The sequence below is a fragment of the Gracilinanus agilis genome, chromosome 3, assembly GCF_016433145.1.
Source record: "Gracilinanus agilis isolate LMUSP501 chromosome 3, AgileGrace, whole genome shotgun sequence".
NCBI lineage: Eukaryota > Metazoa > Chordata > Mammalia > Didelphimorphia > Didelphidae > Gracilinanus > Gracilinanus agilis.
This window is the reverse complement of record NC_058132.1, coordinates 100,724,741-100,744,656: the sequence shown is the minus strand read 5'-3', so window position 1 is coordinate 100,744,656 and position 19,916 is coordinate 100,724,741. Positions and strand designations below refer to the sequence as shown.

The window sequence follows — 19,916 nt, the reverse complement described above, 5'->3', positions numbered from 1 at the left end:
TCAGCAAGTGTAGAGAGTGAACTACACCCCTCCCTCAATCCCCTGCTGGGCAGAGGAGTGGAGATGTGAAAAAATGTCATTAGGCATGGTGAGGAGGGAGATGGGAGCAGCTCCACCTGGCTCCCTCTGCCTTTTTCTAGTAATGAACTTGGGGGAAGGTGGGTTGCGGCATAGCCATCTTTGGCATCTGTGCCATAGGTTCATCATCACTGGCATAGGAGATGACTTGTGTTTATTGCTTATATGTTTACCTATTGACATTAAATGTTTCCATCCCACAATATATGTTGCCCATTTAAAAAATTCATAAAAATAAATATTAAGACCTATGAAATATTTTGTGACAGCAGTGTATATGCTCTATCAGCAGTAAGGGAGAAGCCCTAGAATTACATTGCTATGTGACTTTTAAAAATAAATACAGAATTTGATGGATGTTGTTAACATTTTGCCCTCCACTGGGCTGGCACTTGAAACAGAGAAAATTTTGTGGTCTTGGATATTTGAAATTCTCCTGGCAACTCATATTTGGTATTTTGTTCATTGTACTATTACACAGCCAGGGAATTTTTGAGGTGGGAAGAAGTAAGCTTATTTGTTTAAAAGAATGTAGTTTGAATAATAGATTGGTGGTTACTGTATATTTCTCTGAGGATTTATTAAAACTTCTTTTTCATATGCAGAAGAAAGAAGATGGTAAAGGAAGAACATTATGCAAAATCTAATTATTGCTATAATAGTGTGGCTTTACAAAAAGTGTGAGTTATGAGTTGTGGATAGTCAAGTTTCCTAGATAGTTGATTCATTTCTTGAAACACAGAAACTTAAATAATCTAACTTTCTCTTGATAACTGTGTCTTTATTGTAAGCATCAGTTGTTATATTATGGTGTTGTGGGGGGTTTGAGGTGAACCCCCCCAGGGTTCGGGAAGGGTACCTTTTGCAAGAATGCAAAACTCTGAAACTTAGCTTAAAAATAAAAGATTTATTAGTTTAGAAGGTAATTTTGAATCTGGCCAGGAGGACAGCATAGGTGGAACAGCATAGATTGGAAAGCTGTCCCCGCAGAGGACATCAATTTTGAGATTTTTATACTCTATTCAACAGTGAAGACATGACTGTAATATAAGCACTGAAGCAAGGGGGAGGAGGAGGTTTGCCTGAAGGCATAGGGGGTGACCCTCATAGTTTGGAGGACACCTGGAGGTCTTGAGAAACAACTTGATGATATCAAGGCATAGCCTGGAAGTATCTGTCTAAAGGACCATCCCAGGAGGATAATCCTCTCTGGGTCAGATGTTTTGGGTTAGGAATCAGGAGAACCTAAGGGAGCAAAGGAATTTCCCTGCTAATAAATAGTCTGAAAATTTCTATAGTTTTGGGGGTACAATGCCCATGCCAATGGTAAAAGCATAGTTATTTCTTCTGTAAGGTCATGTGACAGTAAAGACTGAGTTCTTGTGCCTAGTGTTTTTAAATCAGTGTCTGCAGTTCTCTTGATTTTGTCAGGGTGCTCTCCACCCCATTGTGCACAAGGTGCTACTGTTAGTAGACTTAGCTTTATGCATAAAATTAATAGTTCTTGAGCTTTGGTGTCACATGGTGTCAGCTGTTTTGATTGCCGGGCTTTCTGCTCCCTTGTTCCAAATTATTGTTTGTCTGATTGATCTGGGAGCTAAGTTAGCGGGTTCTAGATTGGTAAGATGCTATATCTCTCAATCATTATCATCATCACTGTCATCATCTTTAATTTTGGGGAGGGGGCCATTGGAGAGCTGTTTATTTGCAAATAGTATCGTCAGATTATTATTATTATATATTAAACTAGAGTTCTTTTCTATAGTTTGCCATGTTTTCCTAGTTAATACCAGCAAAAATTACTTTATACTAAATTATAGTAATGTTATGAAAATTTATATATTGCCAGTATTTGTTCTACTAAAACTTGATGATACACATTTTAATAGATTTTTTTTCCCCTTTGGTTTTAATGTATTAGCTCCCCTGCCCTGCTTTGGGACTAAATTAACCTTTATCATATCCTTTTTTTTTTTGTGGGGGAGAAATGAATGACAAGGACTTGATTGTGAGAAAAAAGAATGATGAAATTGAGGCATTATTCAATGAAAATATCGTCAAAAAATACTCTGAACCTTGCACAATAATTTTTTTGCTGGTGTCATAATACTTAAGTGCCAGCATTGATGTGACCTAGAAATGTAGAGTTTTCATGTTTTCTGTCAAAAACAAATTTTAGAAAAGGCATACTTAGAGAGGTCATAACCCCTTGTTTTCTAAATTAGTTAATTAAGGAAGAATCTTGATTGGAATTAGGTTTAATTCAACAATTGTTGCACCTATTTTCAACCTGGAAAAACCTCAGAACTACTAAAGTAGTTAGCAAAACCATATCTTTAATCAGGAAAGAGATAGGTTGCTGCTACACAGAGTTGAAACCCTGGGGCTCTGGGGACAATATCTGGAAGAGTCACCTGGGGAGATGATTCTCCAAAGAACAATAGAAGTTGGGGACTTATATACCTTTTGGGGAACTAAGGACAGTGAAGTATGATTGATTGGTTTACCATGACTACAAGGGAAGACAGGATTATCAAGGAGAGGCAGATTTTTTACAATGGATACAGAAGAAAGGGTGAGTCTGGGTTGTCCCTGGGGTGAGTTCTCAGGGAACCGGGCAAACTTGAGGTTCTAAAAACCCAATTGACACTTAACTCAATTTACCCTTTTAGGTTCTTTCTTCTTTAGCACTAATGTATTTGACAATATCCTTGTGGTTGTCTCTTGTTCCTTCCAGTTGCCGTTTTAAAACTGGATTCATTTAATTTTTCCTGAATTTCTAAGTGATTATTTTAAATTCATTCATGTTCTTTCAATAGAAACAGACCAAAATTAATTAGATATACCTGCTGTCAAATTTCATGTGTAATTGTTTTGAAGATTATTTTGATTTTGCATGTGTCTAATAGTCACATGAAAACACAACATTTTAATAATAAACCTTGGTATATTAAATCAATACTAGTTCTGAACTAACTTGTTAAATATAACTATTTTTCAGCCGCCTATCCTGGTTAGATGGATCTGGATTGGGATTTTCGCTGGACTATCCTACCATTAGTTTACATGCTGTCTCCAGGGACCTAAATGCCTATCCACAAGAGCACTTGTATGTTATGGTGAATGCTCGATTTGGAGGTACAGTATAACTTTTTAAATCTTATTTCCCTTTTCCAGTATAATTATATTAAGAAAAGTAATCTAATGTTATTGAGTTGAGAAGTGTAGTGTGTGTAGTATTCCTTTGAGGGCTCTTAATTTGGTCAGCTGTCCTTCAAATGAAATTGCACTTAAATCCTCAGCACACACACAAAAATTTCTAAGACTCAGGAATTGGTAGTTGTTTGGCCTACTCATTTTTGACATTCTTTCTCATTTAGTTAAAACATTTATACAACAAAAGAATTTGGAAGTTCCTTTCTTTATTATGCACTGGATTGTATTTTATCATGTTGAATGGGAATTTTACATATTAGCCCATTATTTTTGTAGGGTGATTGTTACATTCCTTGTCTTCCCTACCCTTTGTTTTCTATGTATTTACCACTTAGAATTTCTTAATTAGAGGAAAACTCTGTCTCTTGTTTAACTTGCCCTACTTTTGTTAGAAGTGCTTTGGGGGCATACTTAAAGGGGCTATATCCATTTGTTTCCAGGTGATTAAGGAAGAATATTAAAATAAGGATTAGTTCAACAGTTACACCTTTTAACTCAATTTATCCTTTCAGGTTCTGTTTTCTCTTTAGCACTAGAGAAAATATTTGACTATATCCATATAGATGTCTTGTTTCTTCCAGTTGTCATTTTAAAATTGAATTCATTTAATTTCTCCTGAATTTCTAAATGATTGTTTTAAATTTTTTCATAAAATCAAAGTAATATATTTTTTGTTATGGGATCCTAAATTATTGCTGTTGTAAGATCTTTGAAAAATTGGACATACTGACTGATTCCATTTCATTCTTCAGCTGTATCTTGATTGAAGAATGTTACATATTGCATTTGGTTTAATGTTAATATTCATTCAACAAATTAAGCATTTGTAGTATGTAAGACATAATATTTTAGATGCTATTGGGATTCAAATAGGAATAAATAATTTCAAGTTTTGTTAACTGCAGGGCATAAGAGATAAATGTACAAGTCATTATGTAAGCATAGAATGGTAGGGTTGAAAAGAATTTTTTTAGCTCTTCTGACATAGTATGTTGTAGGTCCTTAAGAGTGAAAAGCAACATGATAGTAGAAGTTCAAAGAAGAGAGAATGCTTTTGAATTTTGAAATTGAAGGATTAGGGGAGATGATGAAGTAGGAGGCCTTGGAACTAAACATTGAAAGATGATTGGGACATGAGAGCATTTCAGTTGGACAGAATGGCAGAATAATGGTAGCTGACACTTACGTAGTACTTTGGCAGAGGGCTGGGAGAGTGCAGGGCATATTCAGGGAATACTGAATTTGGCTGTAGCATAGGATATGTATAAGGCAATAGTGGGGAAGCTTCTTGAAATTTTTTCAGCATTTGAATTCAGAATTATTTTTAGTATTTAAATTTTACAAAAACCATTCTTTAGAGCAGCAGCTATGTGAGAAAACTCCAGCTTTTAGAAATAGAAGTGGTTAGGGTTGCTAAGCTAAAATTGCTCTACCACTTTGTTTCCTAAATCTTATTAGCAGGCATCTTCTTGCTCTGTTGTGAATCTTAACATCGCTGCCATTTTCTGTGTTCAGTTGGTAAAAGATTTATACCTTTGTGTAAAAACATTACTCAACATCTACATTTCTGACCCTTTAAATGAATGTCTCTCCCTTTGTGGACTGGTAAGATTGACTGTATAGCCCCTGTAGCATTTCATCTAGACTAGATGAATAATACTTAAAATAGCATTCTGAAGTACTTTGTTATATTTTTTCTCCTCACTTCTCTATGTCTAATGCCAATTTTTTTCCATTGACTAGGCTTCTTGGACATAGTTTCTACAGCACTTTCAAGATCTTTCTCTGACCTCTTGAATAGGAATGTGGAGTTGTATTCAACTATAAACATGTGTTCTCAGTGTATATGTATAATCTTTTTAAAAAGCCCTTTTAAATTCAAGTAATTACTTATATCAACTTGGTGGAAACTGAGGTGATTATGATTTATTTTTTGAGGCAAAAATAAGTAAACTTTAATTTTATTTGTAGTATATTATTGGGAAGTGGCAGTACTGTTCTTACATTTTCTCTAATGGTATTATTTCTATAGAATCTTTCTAATTAGTTTGTTATAGTCAAGTCCTTTTGAGAAATTATCCAACCTGTTTATGGCATATTTCCTTTTCCAATGATTCTTCATGACCATCTTTTTCCATTGATTCTGTTTCTTATCAGTGGTCTATCCCATAGTTTACCTGCATTAAACTATTTATTGATGATATTCTAATGTTAAAGCAATGACAGAACTGTATGTCCATAAGGAAAGTAGTAGAATATAATGGCAATATAAAACTGTTGTCAAGTAGTTTTCAGTGTAATTTTCACATTTTGACTCAAAAATATTTTCATAATTGGTTTGATAACATTAGAATTATAATATTTAGATATCTCATTGAATTCTTTTGGAATAGTTTTTGGTAAACCAATTAAAAGCAGGACAATAAAGTAGAAAAGCTTTTTTCCCTCCTGTTACAAGTAAAATTCTCTGAGAATATATTTTAATTTTGTAATTATTATTTATTAAATATTAAAAATCAGGCCAGAGAAAGAGAGATGTGGCCAGCTAGCTCTTTCAGCTACCTTCTTTGTGAGCAGGCTGAGCCAGCTCAGCCAAATGATTGTGCCTTCCTGAGTCTATGGTTCCAGGGGAAAAAAGGAGCCTGACTTCCACTCTGCTCCATCAATTTATGCTCTTTTTAATGTCCTTTTCTGAGTGTCTCTGATAGGAGGATTCAAACCTCAATCAGGACAGGACTCTGGGAGTAACCATAGAATGGCTACACCTCACATATGCACTTTTCTCCACATGGCTCTATCTGGCTCATTTAATTACTTCCCCACCCAAGAGGTTTTTTTACAGCTAAACCAAGAACTTGTCTCCACCCTGTCTCAGCAAGGTGGAGGAGAAGTGAAGTAGTCTCAGCCTTAAGACCAAACACATTTTTTTTTTTTTTTTTTTGCTTTAAAATCGAAAATTTGTTTTGGGGGCCAAAAGGGGGCACGAATTGAAATTAACTTTCCACGTCCTACATTCCTCTTAGAGGAAGAACCCAAAGAAGTAAAAGAAACTCCAATGGCTGAAGGGGAAGAAGATGAGGACAGTGATGAAGATATTGAACCAATTGCTGAGTTCAGATTTGTTCCAAGTGATAAGTCAGCATGTGAGTGATCCCTTATTTTTTTCTTTCATCAAGTAAAAATTCATCACCTGCATGCGTGTTTGTTATCTAAATATCTTTGAAAACACAGTAATATAGGGTAGGGGCAGTGGGTTATCATGGGAAATGCTATATTTGGAGTCAAAAGACCTGGAGTTGAATTCTGACTCTGCTACTTTTACTTCCTGCATGATGTTGAGCTAGAGAGGAGGTGGAAGTTTGCTAAATGATTTTTAAAATCTGAAGCCTCTAAATCTTATGACAAATGAATGCTGAGGGATATTTGGGTTCAGAAGATGCCTTTAATTACCAATTATTCAGCATATTGGAGGAGTAAACAATTCTGGTTATTTTTTCCCAGTGCTCTATAAAAAAAGTTTTATCGTTGCCTGTAATTATTTCATACTCAATTCTTCTTTATTTACTCAAAGAACTCTTCCTTGTACAAAGTGGGAAAGCTAACTAATTCAGTGGTCTAACATTAGTCTAACTGTATATATTCCACATCTATAACCCTCACCTTTCATTCACAGGGAAGGAAGGTTCATTTCCTTATCAGTTTTCTAGGACTGAAAGTATTCGTTATAATTCATCAGTTTCTTAGTATTCTATCATGTTTATTTATATATATATATCATAATTTTATCGGCCTTGTTTTAGTCATAGGGCACACATTTTGTTTCTAGTGTTTTTCTTCCACAAAGCACGTTGTTATGAATATTTTGTAGGATGATGTTTTGTCCTCTATGTTAGATCTTTCTTTTCTATCACTGACCTCTTTGTTGGGGGAGGGGAAGATAATAGTTATCTAGTAGAGAGAACACTGGGTCTGAAGGTATGAACAGTTTATTGATTTTTCTTACATAATTCCCAGTTGTTTCCTGAGTAGTTGGATGTTAAGGTTTCTTCCAGATCTAAATCTATATTCCTGTGGTCTGTGTTCACAATAGCCTAATTAATTTAATTTTTCTTGTTTAGTGGAAGCATTGTTTGCTGCAATGTGTGAGTGTCAAGCTTTACATCCAGATCCTGAGGATGAAGATTCAGATGATTATGATGGAGAAGAATATGATGTGGAAGCACATGGTTAGTGACATTTTATGCTTCAGTTTCTTTTAATTTTGATTCAACTTAACTATTGAAGCAAAGATTTATAATTGTTATGGGTATATGTGTCATGTGGTATGGTATTATTTGTGTTGTTTTTCTACATATAGAAAAGACAAATGTCAGAGTTTATTCTATTTGTCTTTTGAATAAATAAACCCATGAAAAGACCATGTATGTAGGCCAAAGCATGTGAAAAAAAGACATCAGTAGAGAGTGTTTTAAAATTCATAAAAAAGGAATCTGGGATGATTAGAAATCTTCTATGAAGAGAACCAACCTCTTCATAAAATTCTCGCGTGGGTCTAATTCCCTAGAGAGGGAAGCCGAGAGCTGGGAGAATATGTGGGTGTAAGGTTTAAGGATTAAGGGAGGGATGACATAGATAGAAAAAACACAAGACATGCATGAGATCATTGGCATCATGTCAGCCCGTCAGCTCCTCCTCAGAAGGTTAGAGAAAGTGAGTAAGCTGAACTGATTTTATTCAGTTTTGGGGATGTCAGTCAAACAAGCAAAACAACAGAAGTAGCACCATAGTGTTGACAACCAATTACACAATAAAGAAACGCATTTCAACATAATTGTACAGCAGGGTGCCCAGGAAAGAAGCTTATTTCAAAGTCCTTGCCAACTTTTACCAAAGGCACCAAACTTATTTAGATGTTAAGTTTAAGTCTTTGACATTACAAAGGGCCTTTACAAATTGTCTTCTAGCTTCCAGACTGCAGATAATAATAGAGGCTTAATTTTTAAGATCAACAAAATTTAAGTCCCATCCAATTTAAGGATTCAAAAATCAGTCATGTGAAATATTAGAAATATATCCATAAGTCTGGTCCATGAACACTTTGCTCATTAGAGTCAGCTTTTGAATACATCTTTAATACCTTCATGATTCATTATAACTGAAAACCTTCATTCTAAGACTGAGTCATGTTTCTTATGCACTCTAACCGATCATACCCACTTTTTGAAAAACTTTTTTTTGTTGATTTCTGTAAGATAGACCCTGACCATGAGACATTCCCTCTCCTAAGACAGTCAGTCCCCTGCATAGCTGTCCTGCTCCCAATAGGTCTTATGTAAATATAAAGTAATTTATTTCTTTTCTTTACATATTATGTTATATCTAACACAAATGCCTATTTTTTTTTTAAACCCTTACCTTCCGTCTTAGAGTCAATACTGTGTATTGGCTCCAAGGCAGAAGAGTGGTAAGGGTAGGCAATGGGGGTCAAGTGACTTGCCCAGGGTCATACAGCTGGGAAGTGTCTGAGATCAGATTTGAACCTAGGACCTCCCGTCTCTAGGCCTGACTCTCATTCCACTGAGCTACCCAGCTGCCCCCACAAATGCCTATTCTGGGGATTTTGCTCCTCATGGCTAAACATTTACCTACCTCTAGATAAGGCATTTTCCTTTGTTTGCATAACATTTTTCATCCTCTCAAGCTTAAGACTTTTGGTCCTTTTGGGAAAGATTACTGCGTACTAGGATATGTGCCTGTTGAATTTATTTTTTTGATGCCCTTCTGCTTGAGCTTCCAGACTAACCAGGAAGCCAGAATTTAACTGTGTTCTCTATTCGGCAGCAAACATGTTAGTATGGATATTTGTTCATTCTATTATACTTGACTGGAAATAATAGCTAACATTTATATAATGCTCTTAGAATTGAAAAGTATATTTATGTTCTCTCATTTGGTTTTTTTTTAATTGCACATTCAGAACAAGGACAGGGGGATATTCCTACATTTTACACCTATGAAGAAGGATTGTCTCATTTAACTGCAGAAGGACAAGCCACTCTGGAGCGATTGGAAGGAATGCTTGCTCAGTCTGTGAGCAGCCAATATAACATGGCTGGAGTAAGGACAGAAGACTCAATTAGGGATTATGAAGGTAAGTCTTCCCTTTTATCTTGGGCCTTAACAGTAATATCAGACACTCAATCTATTGTTCGGGTTTAAAAAAAAATCCTTACTTTCTGTCTTAGAATTGATACTGAGTATTCCAAGGCAGAAGAGTGGTAAGGGCTAGGATGGTGTTGGCGAACCTTTTAGAGACTGAGTGCCCAAACTACAACCTTCACACAGCACTGCTGCTGCTACTGCCCCTCTCCCACTACTCCCACACCAGACAGGGAGAAAGGAATTTTCTCAGGCACATGTGGAGAGGGGGAAGGAAGCAACCCACTCTGGCACATGTGCCATAGGCTTGCCAATATGGGTCTGGGCAATAGGGGTTAAGTGACTTGCCCTGGATCACATAGCTATGAAGTGTCTGTGTCCAAATTTTAACGTAGTACCTCCCATCTTTAAGTTTGGCTCTCAGTCCACTGAGCTACCTAACTGCCTCCCACACTCAATCTGTTGTTAATAGGATCTTAGTTTTAGAGGTGGAAGGGACCCCAAAAGGCCATGTAGGCTAACCTCCTCATTTTAGGGATGAGTAAACTGAGGCCCAGTGAGGCAAAATCGACTTGCCCAAGGCCTCATAGGTATTGTATGGCAGCTTCAGACAGAATTTGAATACAAGCCTTGGGACTCCAAATCCAGTTTCCTTTCTGTTGCACCCTCTTTTTCTGGCCTATGTCATTTAAATCTTTTAAGATGCTTCCCACAAAGCCAACAGTTTTAAACTTTGACCAAAGTATGGTGGTTACTCATAGAAAGTGAAAGTTTTATTGAGTGTTCTTTATATAATTCTAATGCAGAAACTGCTAGAGGTCAGCAGACCAGGGTTTTCCCATTGCTACTCTTGATCCTGCAGAAGTGACATTAAATTCTCTACCTTCAGTTTCTTCTTTATTTTAATTACATTAAATTCTCTTAACTTCAGTTTCTTCTGTAGAACAAAAAATAAAAGTAATTATTTGTTCTTTAATATACTTGACTATGAATGTCAGTCTCTTTACAAAACAGAAGAAACTCTTCTTACAGGTGTCGTCTGGTTTATCTGAGCAATGTGTCTCTGGCCTTAAGTCCTCCTCATTTGCCTTTGAATTTTATTTTACTCTGCTGCCCTCAGTTAATCCCTCATTACCTTGAGCCTGGATTACTATAGCAGCTTTATCATTTCTCTTCTTGCCTCAGTCCCTTTTTTCAGTCTGAATACTGCTGCCACATTAGTTTTTATAGCACATATTTCATTATGTTAGCTTCCTGCTCCAGAACCTATAATGGCTATCTATTACCTTTTCATATTAATACCAAATCCTTATACTCAATTTTGAAGCTACTGCCTAACCTGGGTTCATCTTGCCCTTCTCACCCCAATGTTAATGTCTATTTCAAGCAGAGCTGTTTTCTTCTCCTCTATACACACCAGGCTTGTCTTCTCTTTGTACTTTTTGCTTATGCTCACTTTATCTTTATGCTCCATATAAAGTGTACTATTACTTCCTTTCTGTTTACAAAGATCTTTATTTTTTGAGGACCAATTCATAGCCTGTCTCTGAAACTTTACTATGCCATCCAGCAGAGATCTATCTTTCTTGAAACCATTAGTGTATGGTGTTTCCTTAATAACATTGTATATTAGTAATCTCTTTCCAGCTTGATGGCTTTTGAGGCTAGGAACCAAGAATTGTATGTTTTTGTTTTTTAATATTTCCATGTTATGCAGATATATTTACAAATAATTACCAAGTCACACAGAAAGCATTTTTTAAAACCCTTACCTTCCATCTTAGAATCAGTATTGTGTATTGATTCTAGGGAGCAGCCACCTAGCTAGAAATTCTTCCCTAGAAAGAATTTTAAGAGTTTTGTAAAAGAGAAAAAGGGGGTTCTTGGTTTGAATATTAACATTTAAAGGTGTGGTTGCCAAGAATTGAATAAATAATCAATTCTAAAATGATTTTTGGTAATTTATTTATAGAATATAGGAGAAAGTGGAAGTAGAGAGATGAGAAGAGGGTAGAGTAAGAAATCTAGCTTAAAGGACTAGACTATGTACTCAATCCCTGCCTTTAATCTGGCAGGGGTTCAGAGGTCGCAGCTGGAGAACCCAAAGTCAAGTTAAAAAGGGGTTTAGCTAAGAGGGCTTCTTCCAATCAAGGGAGCCTCTGGGAGGCTGGTACCTCCAGGGAGGCTGAGGTAGTCAGCCTTCTTCACTCGCCACGTGTAGTTATAAGGGAAAGATTTAAAAACAGTTTCACCAAAAACCCTCAGGTCTCAGTTCCAGCAAGCAGATTCTCCAACTCAACCTCCAACTCCAGGAAAAGAACAAGAACTGGCCCACAGGAAGTTGTCGCTCCCTTTTAAAGGTGCTTCTTTTTCCATCACTTCCTGTGCCTTCCTCTTAGTTTACGTGTCCAATCACAACACATGCTTTGCTTAGGACTGCCCAGGGGGCAGTCAGTCAATTTTGATTCATCACCCACTTTTGCACACGAGGGTTACAAACTTCCCAACTTGTGAATTAAGTGATGATGTTTTCACCTTTGGTGATTAAATCTAAAGGCAGGCAGGGTATGCTTAATCTCATTATCACAATTTAATATTACTAAGCTTTGCTTAAAGACCTAGGGATACAAAGGAAAGTAAAAACAATTCTTGCCTTCAAGAAGTTCATAGTCTAATGAGAAGACAACATAAAAATTATTTAAGTACATTTAACATATTTATAGAGTAGATGGTAGAGGCAGCTAGGTGGTTCAGTAGATAAGAGAGCCAGTCCTAGAGACAGGAGGTCCTAGGTTCAGATCTGGCCTCTGACCCTTCCTAACTGAGGAATCCTGGACAAATCACTTAATCCCCATTGTCTCTCCCTTCTGCCTTGGAACTAATACTCAATATTGAGTCTTAACACAGAAGGTAAGGGTTTTATTTAAAAAAAAACAAAACAACAGAAATTGAAGATGGCAGACTAGAGAAGTAAGGAGGGAGAATCTTTCTGACATCAGAGAAAACCATGGGCAAAACATGGAGATGAAAGTAAGCTAGTGTGGTATCCTATTGAAGGAATAGCATATTGGCCAATGTAGTGAGTACATAAGGGGAGTCCTTGGAAAGCTCTGCAAAGGAAGTGAGGGGAACCCTGTGAATAAGTTCAAATGCCAAATGGAGGATTGTATTTTTGTCCTTGATGTTACCTGGAGGTAAGAGAGAAACAAACAATGGTGTTTACTGACTGAGCAGGGGGAGAATATAAATAGACCTATCCTTTAAGAAAGTCACTTTTAGAGCTGAATGGAAAAATGTATTGAGTGATGAGAAATTATTCAAGGAGACTAGCGTAAAGACTGTTTTGAGAGTCCATGCAAGAGGGAATGAGGGCCTAGGGTAGGGTGGCAGCTATATGGATGGAGACAAGGGGACGGACAGGAGAAGTGTTGAAAGGAGAAACAACAAGGCTTGGCAACAATGGATTTGTGGGCTAAGGGGGAGCCAATCACACTAAGGATATAAACCTGGAGGTCTGAGAGGATTGGCAGTGTCCTTTACAGTAATGGGAAAGTTTGGAATGGGGGTAGGATTAGGGGAAATGATCATGATTTCTGTTTTGGATGTGGTGACTTTGAAGGACATTGAGTTCCAGATGTGCACTCAGTTGTTGACATAGAACTCAGGAGAAAAACTAGGGAAGTATATATAGCTCTCGGATTAATTTACACAGAAATGGTCAGTGAATCCATGGGAGCAGAAGGGGGACAGTAGAGGGAGAGGAAAAGAAAGGATTGGAGGGAAGAGCCAGGACAGAGCCTTGGGGGCACCTATGGTTTGTGGGCATGACCTGAAGGATGAAGCAGCAAAGAAGACTTGGGAGTGGTCAGACAGGTCGAGAACGCGAGAGCGAGAGAGAGCAAGAGCGAGAGCGAGAGAGAGAGAGAGAGAGAGAGAGACAGAGACAGAGACAGAGAGACAGAGAGACAGAGACAGAGACACCTTAAAGGACCAGAGCAAGATCAGAAACTACAGAAAAGTCAGGTGGGATCTTTGGTCAAGACAGTTTTGAGTTAGCAGGTAAAGTGTTGATCCTTAAACCTCACTTAAGAAGGAGCAGGGTGGGCAGCTGGGTAGCTCAGTGGATTGAGAGCCAGGTTTAGAGACAGGAAGTCTTGGGTTCAAATGTGGCCTCAGACACTTCCCAGCTGTGTGACCCTGGCCAAGTCACTTGACCCCCCCCATTGCCTACCCTTACCACTCTTCTGCCTTGGAGCCAATACACAGTATTGACTCCAAGACAGAAGGTAAGGGTTATTAAAAGGAAGAAGGAGCAGGGAAAGTGAGAGTGTCTCATATTCATCACTTCTCAAGGAAGAATCCATATGGCAGAGAACTTAGAGGAGAAGAAAGGACAAGCCATGTCAAGTGTTTTAAAAATGGAGGAAACATCATCCTTTATGGAGGCAGTAGAAAAGAGATTGGATAGGAAGAAATCAAAGATGAAAGCATGAGGAAGATCTAATGCAACGGTTGGCAACCTTTTTGGCCATGAGAGCCATAAACACCTGTGGAAGGAGGAGGATGGAGGCCTAAGGCGCTGGAATATGGGGTGGAGGCTGAAGGGCCCCCTGGGGCACATCCCGGGGCTCTCCCCTGACTGAACAGTCGGGAGGTGGAGCCAGATATGGTTCGAGTGCCATATGTTGCCGATCCCTGATCTAATGGGAAAAGATTAGACTTGGAGCAGTCCACAATTTTTAAGGGGCTTAATATCTAAACTTGAACTCCTTTAGGGGGAAAAGGTAAATGTAAGTCACAGGTCTGGCAATGTTACTGTACTTCCGCAGCTTTCAGAAAAAAAGGTTTGAATGGCGTGGAAAGTCAGGCTTCAGAATATAATTCTTTTCCTTGATGATCTTTAATTTTGTGTTTTATGCATCTATCATTAAATTATAGATTTCTAGAATTGGAAGGAAATTTTAAGATCATCTAGGTTCTTTTAAACTGATGGAGAAATGAAGGATCAAAACAGAATTTTATATTTGGAAGGGCAGCCATATAGCTATTATTCAGAAAATGACTGGAAACTTTGGTCAAGATAGTTTCAGGTGAATGATGAGTCAGAAGGTAAAGTGTTGAAGATCCTTAAACCTCACTTAAGAAGGAGCAGGGAAAGTAAGAGTGCCTCATATTCATCATTTCTCAAGGAAGAATTCATATGGCAGAGAACTTATATCTGAAAAGGATTTTCCGTGACAACATATTTGACAAGTGGTCATCTAGCCTTTGCTTGAAGACCTCCAATGATGGGGAACTCACCACTTCCTGAAGCAGCTCATTCCTCTTTTAGATATTTCTGATTATTAAGAAGTTATTTCTGATATCCAACCTAATTTGCTATTCATCTTTCTAGTTTTGTCCTCTTGGATCAAACAGAACAAGTCCTTTCCTTCTTTCACATGACTGCTATTGTAGGTACTTGATATTTATGTATTATGTCCCTCCTGAGTTTTCTTTTCTGGCTGAACATATCTTGTTCTTACAGCTGATCCTTATAGAATAAACATGAATTCTGGTCCCTCATCCTAACTACCTTCCTCTACACAATTCCCAGTTTATCATTGTCCTTACAGAACTGAACATAGTGTTCCCATGTAGTCTGCTCATTCCTTGATACACAGCTATACGACACTTAGTGTGGTCACTGAGCATTAGATTTTAGCAGACATATCACACTGTTGGCTTTTATTATAAGCTTACAGTCTACTAAGATGTGCAAATCTTTTTCAGACAAACTGCTGACTTAATGGTACCATTCCCATCTTGTATAATTAACTTTTTGGACATACCTTATCCCTTATTGCATTTCATCTGCTTCAGTTTAGTCTAGTGCTCTAAACTTTCAGTATCTTTTTGGATTCCTTACGCTGTCCTATACCAGTAAGCAATCCCTTTATGTAATTTTTAGATTTAATAATCATTCCATCTACCTACAAGTGATATAGATATAAAATGTTTAAAAAGGCCAATCACCTTGCTAGAGACCTGGATCATCTGACAAGTTGACTGATATGGGACACTAACAATTTACTACTCTTGGAATTAAACCATTCAACCACCATTTCTCAATCCACCTAATTGTTCAGTAATCTCTAAACCTTTTCAATTTTACTTAAGGTTTTTATTTACTCAAAAAGTTAAAAAAAATACTCTCCCAAAATATGTATATATTTAAATTGTATACTTGCTACTTCTATGCTAAGTATGTATATTATTTAAAAAGATATTTTAAAGAGTGTGATAAAATATTTGTAAATCTACTTAATTGAGTATATGTAAACTGCAATATATTGAAATATAAAGTCACTGCTCCCCATTGTGGGATAAGCATCTCCCCAGGTAGAGCCCTGAGGGATGGCTAATTGTTGCCCAGGATAAAACAGCCATGTTGCCTAAGAAGCAGCAACCAGTAATTCAGCTGTTTTCAGTTTAAGGGGGAAAAAGAAAAAAGAGGAAAAAAAATTTAGGACTTACCCTTCTTCGCAGCAGTTGTAGTTTGTGGTTCTAGAATTAGTTACTAAAGACCTGACTTAAGGATAGTAAAAAGTGAAGAAATTTGAAGAAAATTGAGGGTAGTTGTCACAACTTTCGTCATCTGCCAATTTTGTAAGAATATAAAAATTTAGGTTTTTATTGCTAATATGAAAGTTCTAAGGTAATATTGTGGTTGCTGATTTAAAAAATATTATAGCATAAGTCAAAATGACTTTTAGTAACTTTATTTACAAAGAGGTGGAAAGAATGAAAGTGGAGAAATCTAAGAGGGTAGAGAAATGTCTAGCCTGTCACCCTAAGTATTGCTCCAGTGTCTGGCTCAGCCCCAGCAGGGCTCAGTAACCTTCAGCCAGAGGACCTGGTGGTGTCTTCAGCAAGGGTTCCACCAATGTAGGAAAGGAAGGCCTCTCCAGAACCAATTTCTCCAGAAGCCAGGAAAGGTAGGCCAGCTACTCACCCAGCAAGCCAACGCAGGATTCAGGGAAAGAGTACTCCTTCACTCCAGCTTACTGACACAGTCTCCCAAGATGAACTCCAAAAGAGAAGTCTAAAAGGTGAAGTCACAAGGCAGAATCCCAAAGGAGAAGATCCCTGGACAGGAAGTTCAGGATTTTTTATAGTCCTTTTTCCACATCTCTTCCTGTCCCTTCCTCCCATGATTGGTTATGGGAACCAATTGCAGTTTTTCAATTTGCCTAGCACTGCCCAGGGGCAGGCCAGTGGCCTCTGGAGTTTTCACCCACTTTAGCAAGTGACTTGGAAACTCTCTTATTTAGTGTTAAGTAGGGGTGCTTAAGTTTTCGATTGATTAATTTAAAAGTTGCTGATTGATAGACAAAGAAAGTTTGATTCAGTCTTCACACCATTCTGCTCTTAGGATACTTCACATACTTTATGATTCAGGACTGTCTGACATACAGGCCAAATGAGGTGGTGTTATCACTCTATATAGTAAATAATTATAAAGGTTATTTTTTAGATAAAAAACTATAAATGATAGTTGTCATGGTTTCTTCTACTGTAGCATATCATCACGTACTTCACTTTGGAGACCACTGGTATATTCCACATCTTTCCCCCCCAAGAATAGTATGAGATACTTTCCCAAAAGTTTCTTAAATTTAGCTACACTAAATTTATGACATTTCTTTGACCTCGAAGTATAGTAACCCTGTGAGTAAAGGAAAGAAGGTTAGTCTTTCTTAAGTGTTCTTGATGAGGCCATGTTGGCACTTTGTGGGCATTGTTTTCTTTTTCTGTATAGTCACTAAATGATTTAAAATCCTTGCATCTGACCCTTGGCTCTGCTTCTCCCCAGATGGGATGGAGATAGATGCCGCACCGACTGTTGCCGGACAGTTTGAGGATGCAGATGTTGATCACTGAAGATCAGTAAGACTGAGTATTAGGTGAGTTGACCTTAAATATGAAACTTCCATTAATTATGTGAAATGATAAATTTTACTTTTCATAATCTGGCTAAGATACTCATAATTTATTCAGCAAACATACCTAAACAGAGCACAATGCTTAGGTGTTAGGTTTGGAAATTAAAGTAAATTGAGAAAAAGTGGTCTGAGCATGATCAATTTATTAGTTAAACTAGCAGTAACCAAGTCAGTGGCTTCAGTGACAAGAAGACTCAGAGGTAGGGCTCACCAGCTTTAATATATTTTGGGGGAGTATAGAATTGGGTAAGACAATGCAATTCATTACAGCTTCATGGATAGCATGGATGATTACATGAAGAAGAATAGCTAATTGGGGCAGCAAGGTAGCTTAGTGGATTGAGAGCCAGGACTAGGGATGGGTCATCCTGGGTTCAACTCTGGACTCAGACACTTCTTAGCTAAGAGAACCTGGGCAAGTCACTTAACCTCAGTTGCCTAGCCCTTATTGCCCTTCTGCCTTGGAACCAATATAGAGTACTAATTTATGGATGGCAGGTAAGGGTTAAAAAAAAAAAAAAGCAACTAGCACCCATATAGGGCTAGTAACTACTACTCCTACCCCTCTTTGTCATTAAGGAATGCTTGATTGATTTATGGGACCCATTATACATCCTGAAGACATTGACTAGGCTTCCTGGCTTCTAAGAGGGTTTATTAGGGAGATAAGGCCCTCCTTAATTGTACAAGGATAGGCAAGGATGGACAGTATTCCTTGTAAAAACATACCAAATCAGTTTTTAGGCATGTAAAGATATGATAGATAATAAATTTTCTTTTAATTTTACCTTTAAAATAATTAAGAGGAGAAGATGAATTCCCAAACTCAACTCACGGTTGTTGAAAGTTAACTTGAGCAATCATACAATAATGTAAGACAGTAAGTAAGACAGAATAGAATCAATGATAAAATGATGCAGAATCAATTTAATTTCTACATAGATATTGGGGAGATAAAAAACTTGAATATGACAGTCATTGGCCTTATTAAATTTTTGGTTTTGGGAGAAGACACACCAAAGGGCTTTAACATAAATATTGTGTGGTAAATACATATTGCCCCATTAAAGGTCTGTGTATTGTCCAATGGGACAATAGATGAGTTAGAATTCTAGAGATTGATACTGAGTAATACTTGAATGTTTTAAATATCTGTGATTTCATCAGTATGGATATTCTAACTACATAAATACAATTCACAACCTTTTTGTGTTGATGCAAATTTTTTTTGAGTTGTTACAGCCAAAAAATTTATCTTCTGGATATGGTCCTGCCTTGACATCTTTAGAGTGATTTTTATAAGAATGGGTGTCTCTTATGGGTCTTTGCCAATCACATCCTTTCTAGATTGCTATAGGCATGGTTAGAACATGTGCCCTGTTGGCATAACCCTTTATGAGACCTCAGGTCCCCAAAATAATGGTGAAAAAAAAATATTGGACTTGGAATCTGGAACCCTGGATTCAAATTCCTGCCTTAGACACTTATACTTTATCTCTCAGAGTCTTTTTTCCTTCTCTGTTAAATGTGGAAAATAATACTTGCAACAACAACCACAGGGTTATTGTGAGGAAGACATTTTGCAAACCTGTGCAATGTCAGTTTTGTTAATAAACTGGAAAAATTTGAGTTATCTGCATTTTTCTCAACCACTTATGTCCATGTTGTCTTCTCTAAAAAGAATGGAATTAGCTTGAGGGAAAGGGGCCTGTATATTTTTTGTCAGCATTCCCAATCTCTAACACAGTGCCTAGAACATAATAGATATTTAATAAATGTTGGTTTGATGTTTTTAGCATTTTTTTTTAAATTTAGAATATTTTCCATGGTTACATGATTCATGATCCCCCTCCTCTTCCCTTCCCCCCTCCCAGAGCTGACAAGCAATTTCACTGTGTTATATATGTATTATTGTTCAAAACCTATTTCCATGTTATTCATATATGCAGTAGAGCAATGTTTTAACATCAAAACCCTGATCATATCTCTATTGAACTATGTTTTTCTTCTGTGTTTCTGCTCCCACAGTTCTTTCTCTGCATGTGGATAGCATTCTTTCTTATAAGTTCCTCTGAATTGTCCTAGGTCATTGCATTGCTGCTAGTAGAAAAATCTATTACATTTGATTGTGCCATAATGTATCAGTCTCAGTGCACAATGTTCTCCTGGTTCTGCTCCTTTTGCTCTGCATCAGTTCCTGGAGGTCTTTCCAGTTTGCATAGAAATCCTCCAGTTCATGATTCCTTTCAGCACAATAGTATTCCATCACCCAACAGATACCACAATTTGTTCAGCCATTCCTCAATCAATGGACACCCCCTCATTTTCCAATTTTATGCCACCACAAAGAGCACAGGTATAAATATTTTTATACAAGTCTTTTTCCTTATTATCTCTTTGGGGTAGTTTTTAGCATTCTTAATTGCATTGTGGTGCTTGATTACATTGATATTCACAGAATATCACTCTTGGAAGGGA

The 19,916-nt window shown here is 37.3% G+C and overlaps 1 protein-coding gene across 1 annotated transcript in view; it reads left to right on the top strand.

The window, feature by feature from the left end:
- Positions 1-19,916, top strand: part of CLNS1A (chloride nucleotide-sensitive channel 1A) — a 29,939-nt gene that overhangs the window by 4,772 nt on the left and 5,251 nt on the right. The window contains exons 2-6 of the mRNA XM_044666002.1: positions 3,080-3,216; positions 6,318-6,437; positions 7,413-7,520; positions 9,272-9,445; positions 17,309-17,399. Of these exons, the coding sequence (XP_044521937.1) occupies positions 3,080-3,216; positions 6,318-6,437; positions 7,413-7,520; positions 9,272-9,445; positions 17,309-17,376 (607 nt within the window). The 3' untranslated portion in view covers positions 17,377-17,399. The remainder of the gene's footprint in view (positions 1-3,079; positions 3,217-6,317; positions 6,438-7,412; positions 7,521-9,271; positions 9,446-17,308; positions 17,400-19,916) is intronic.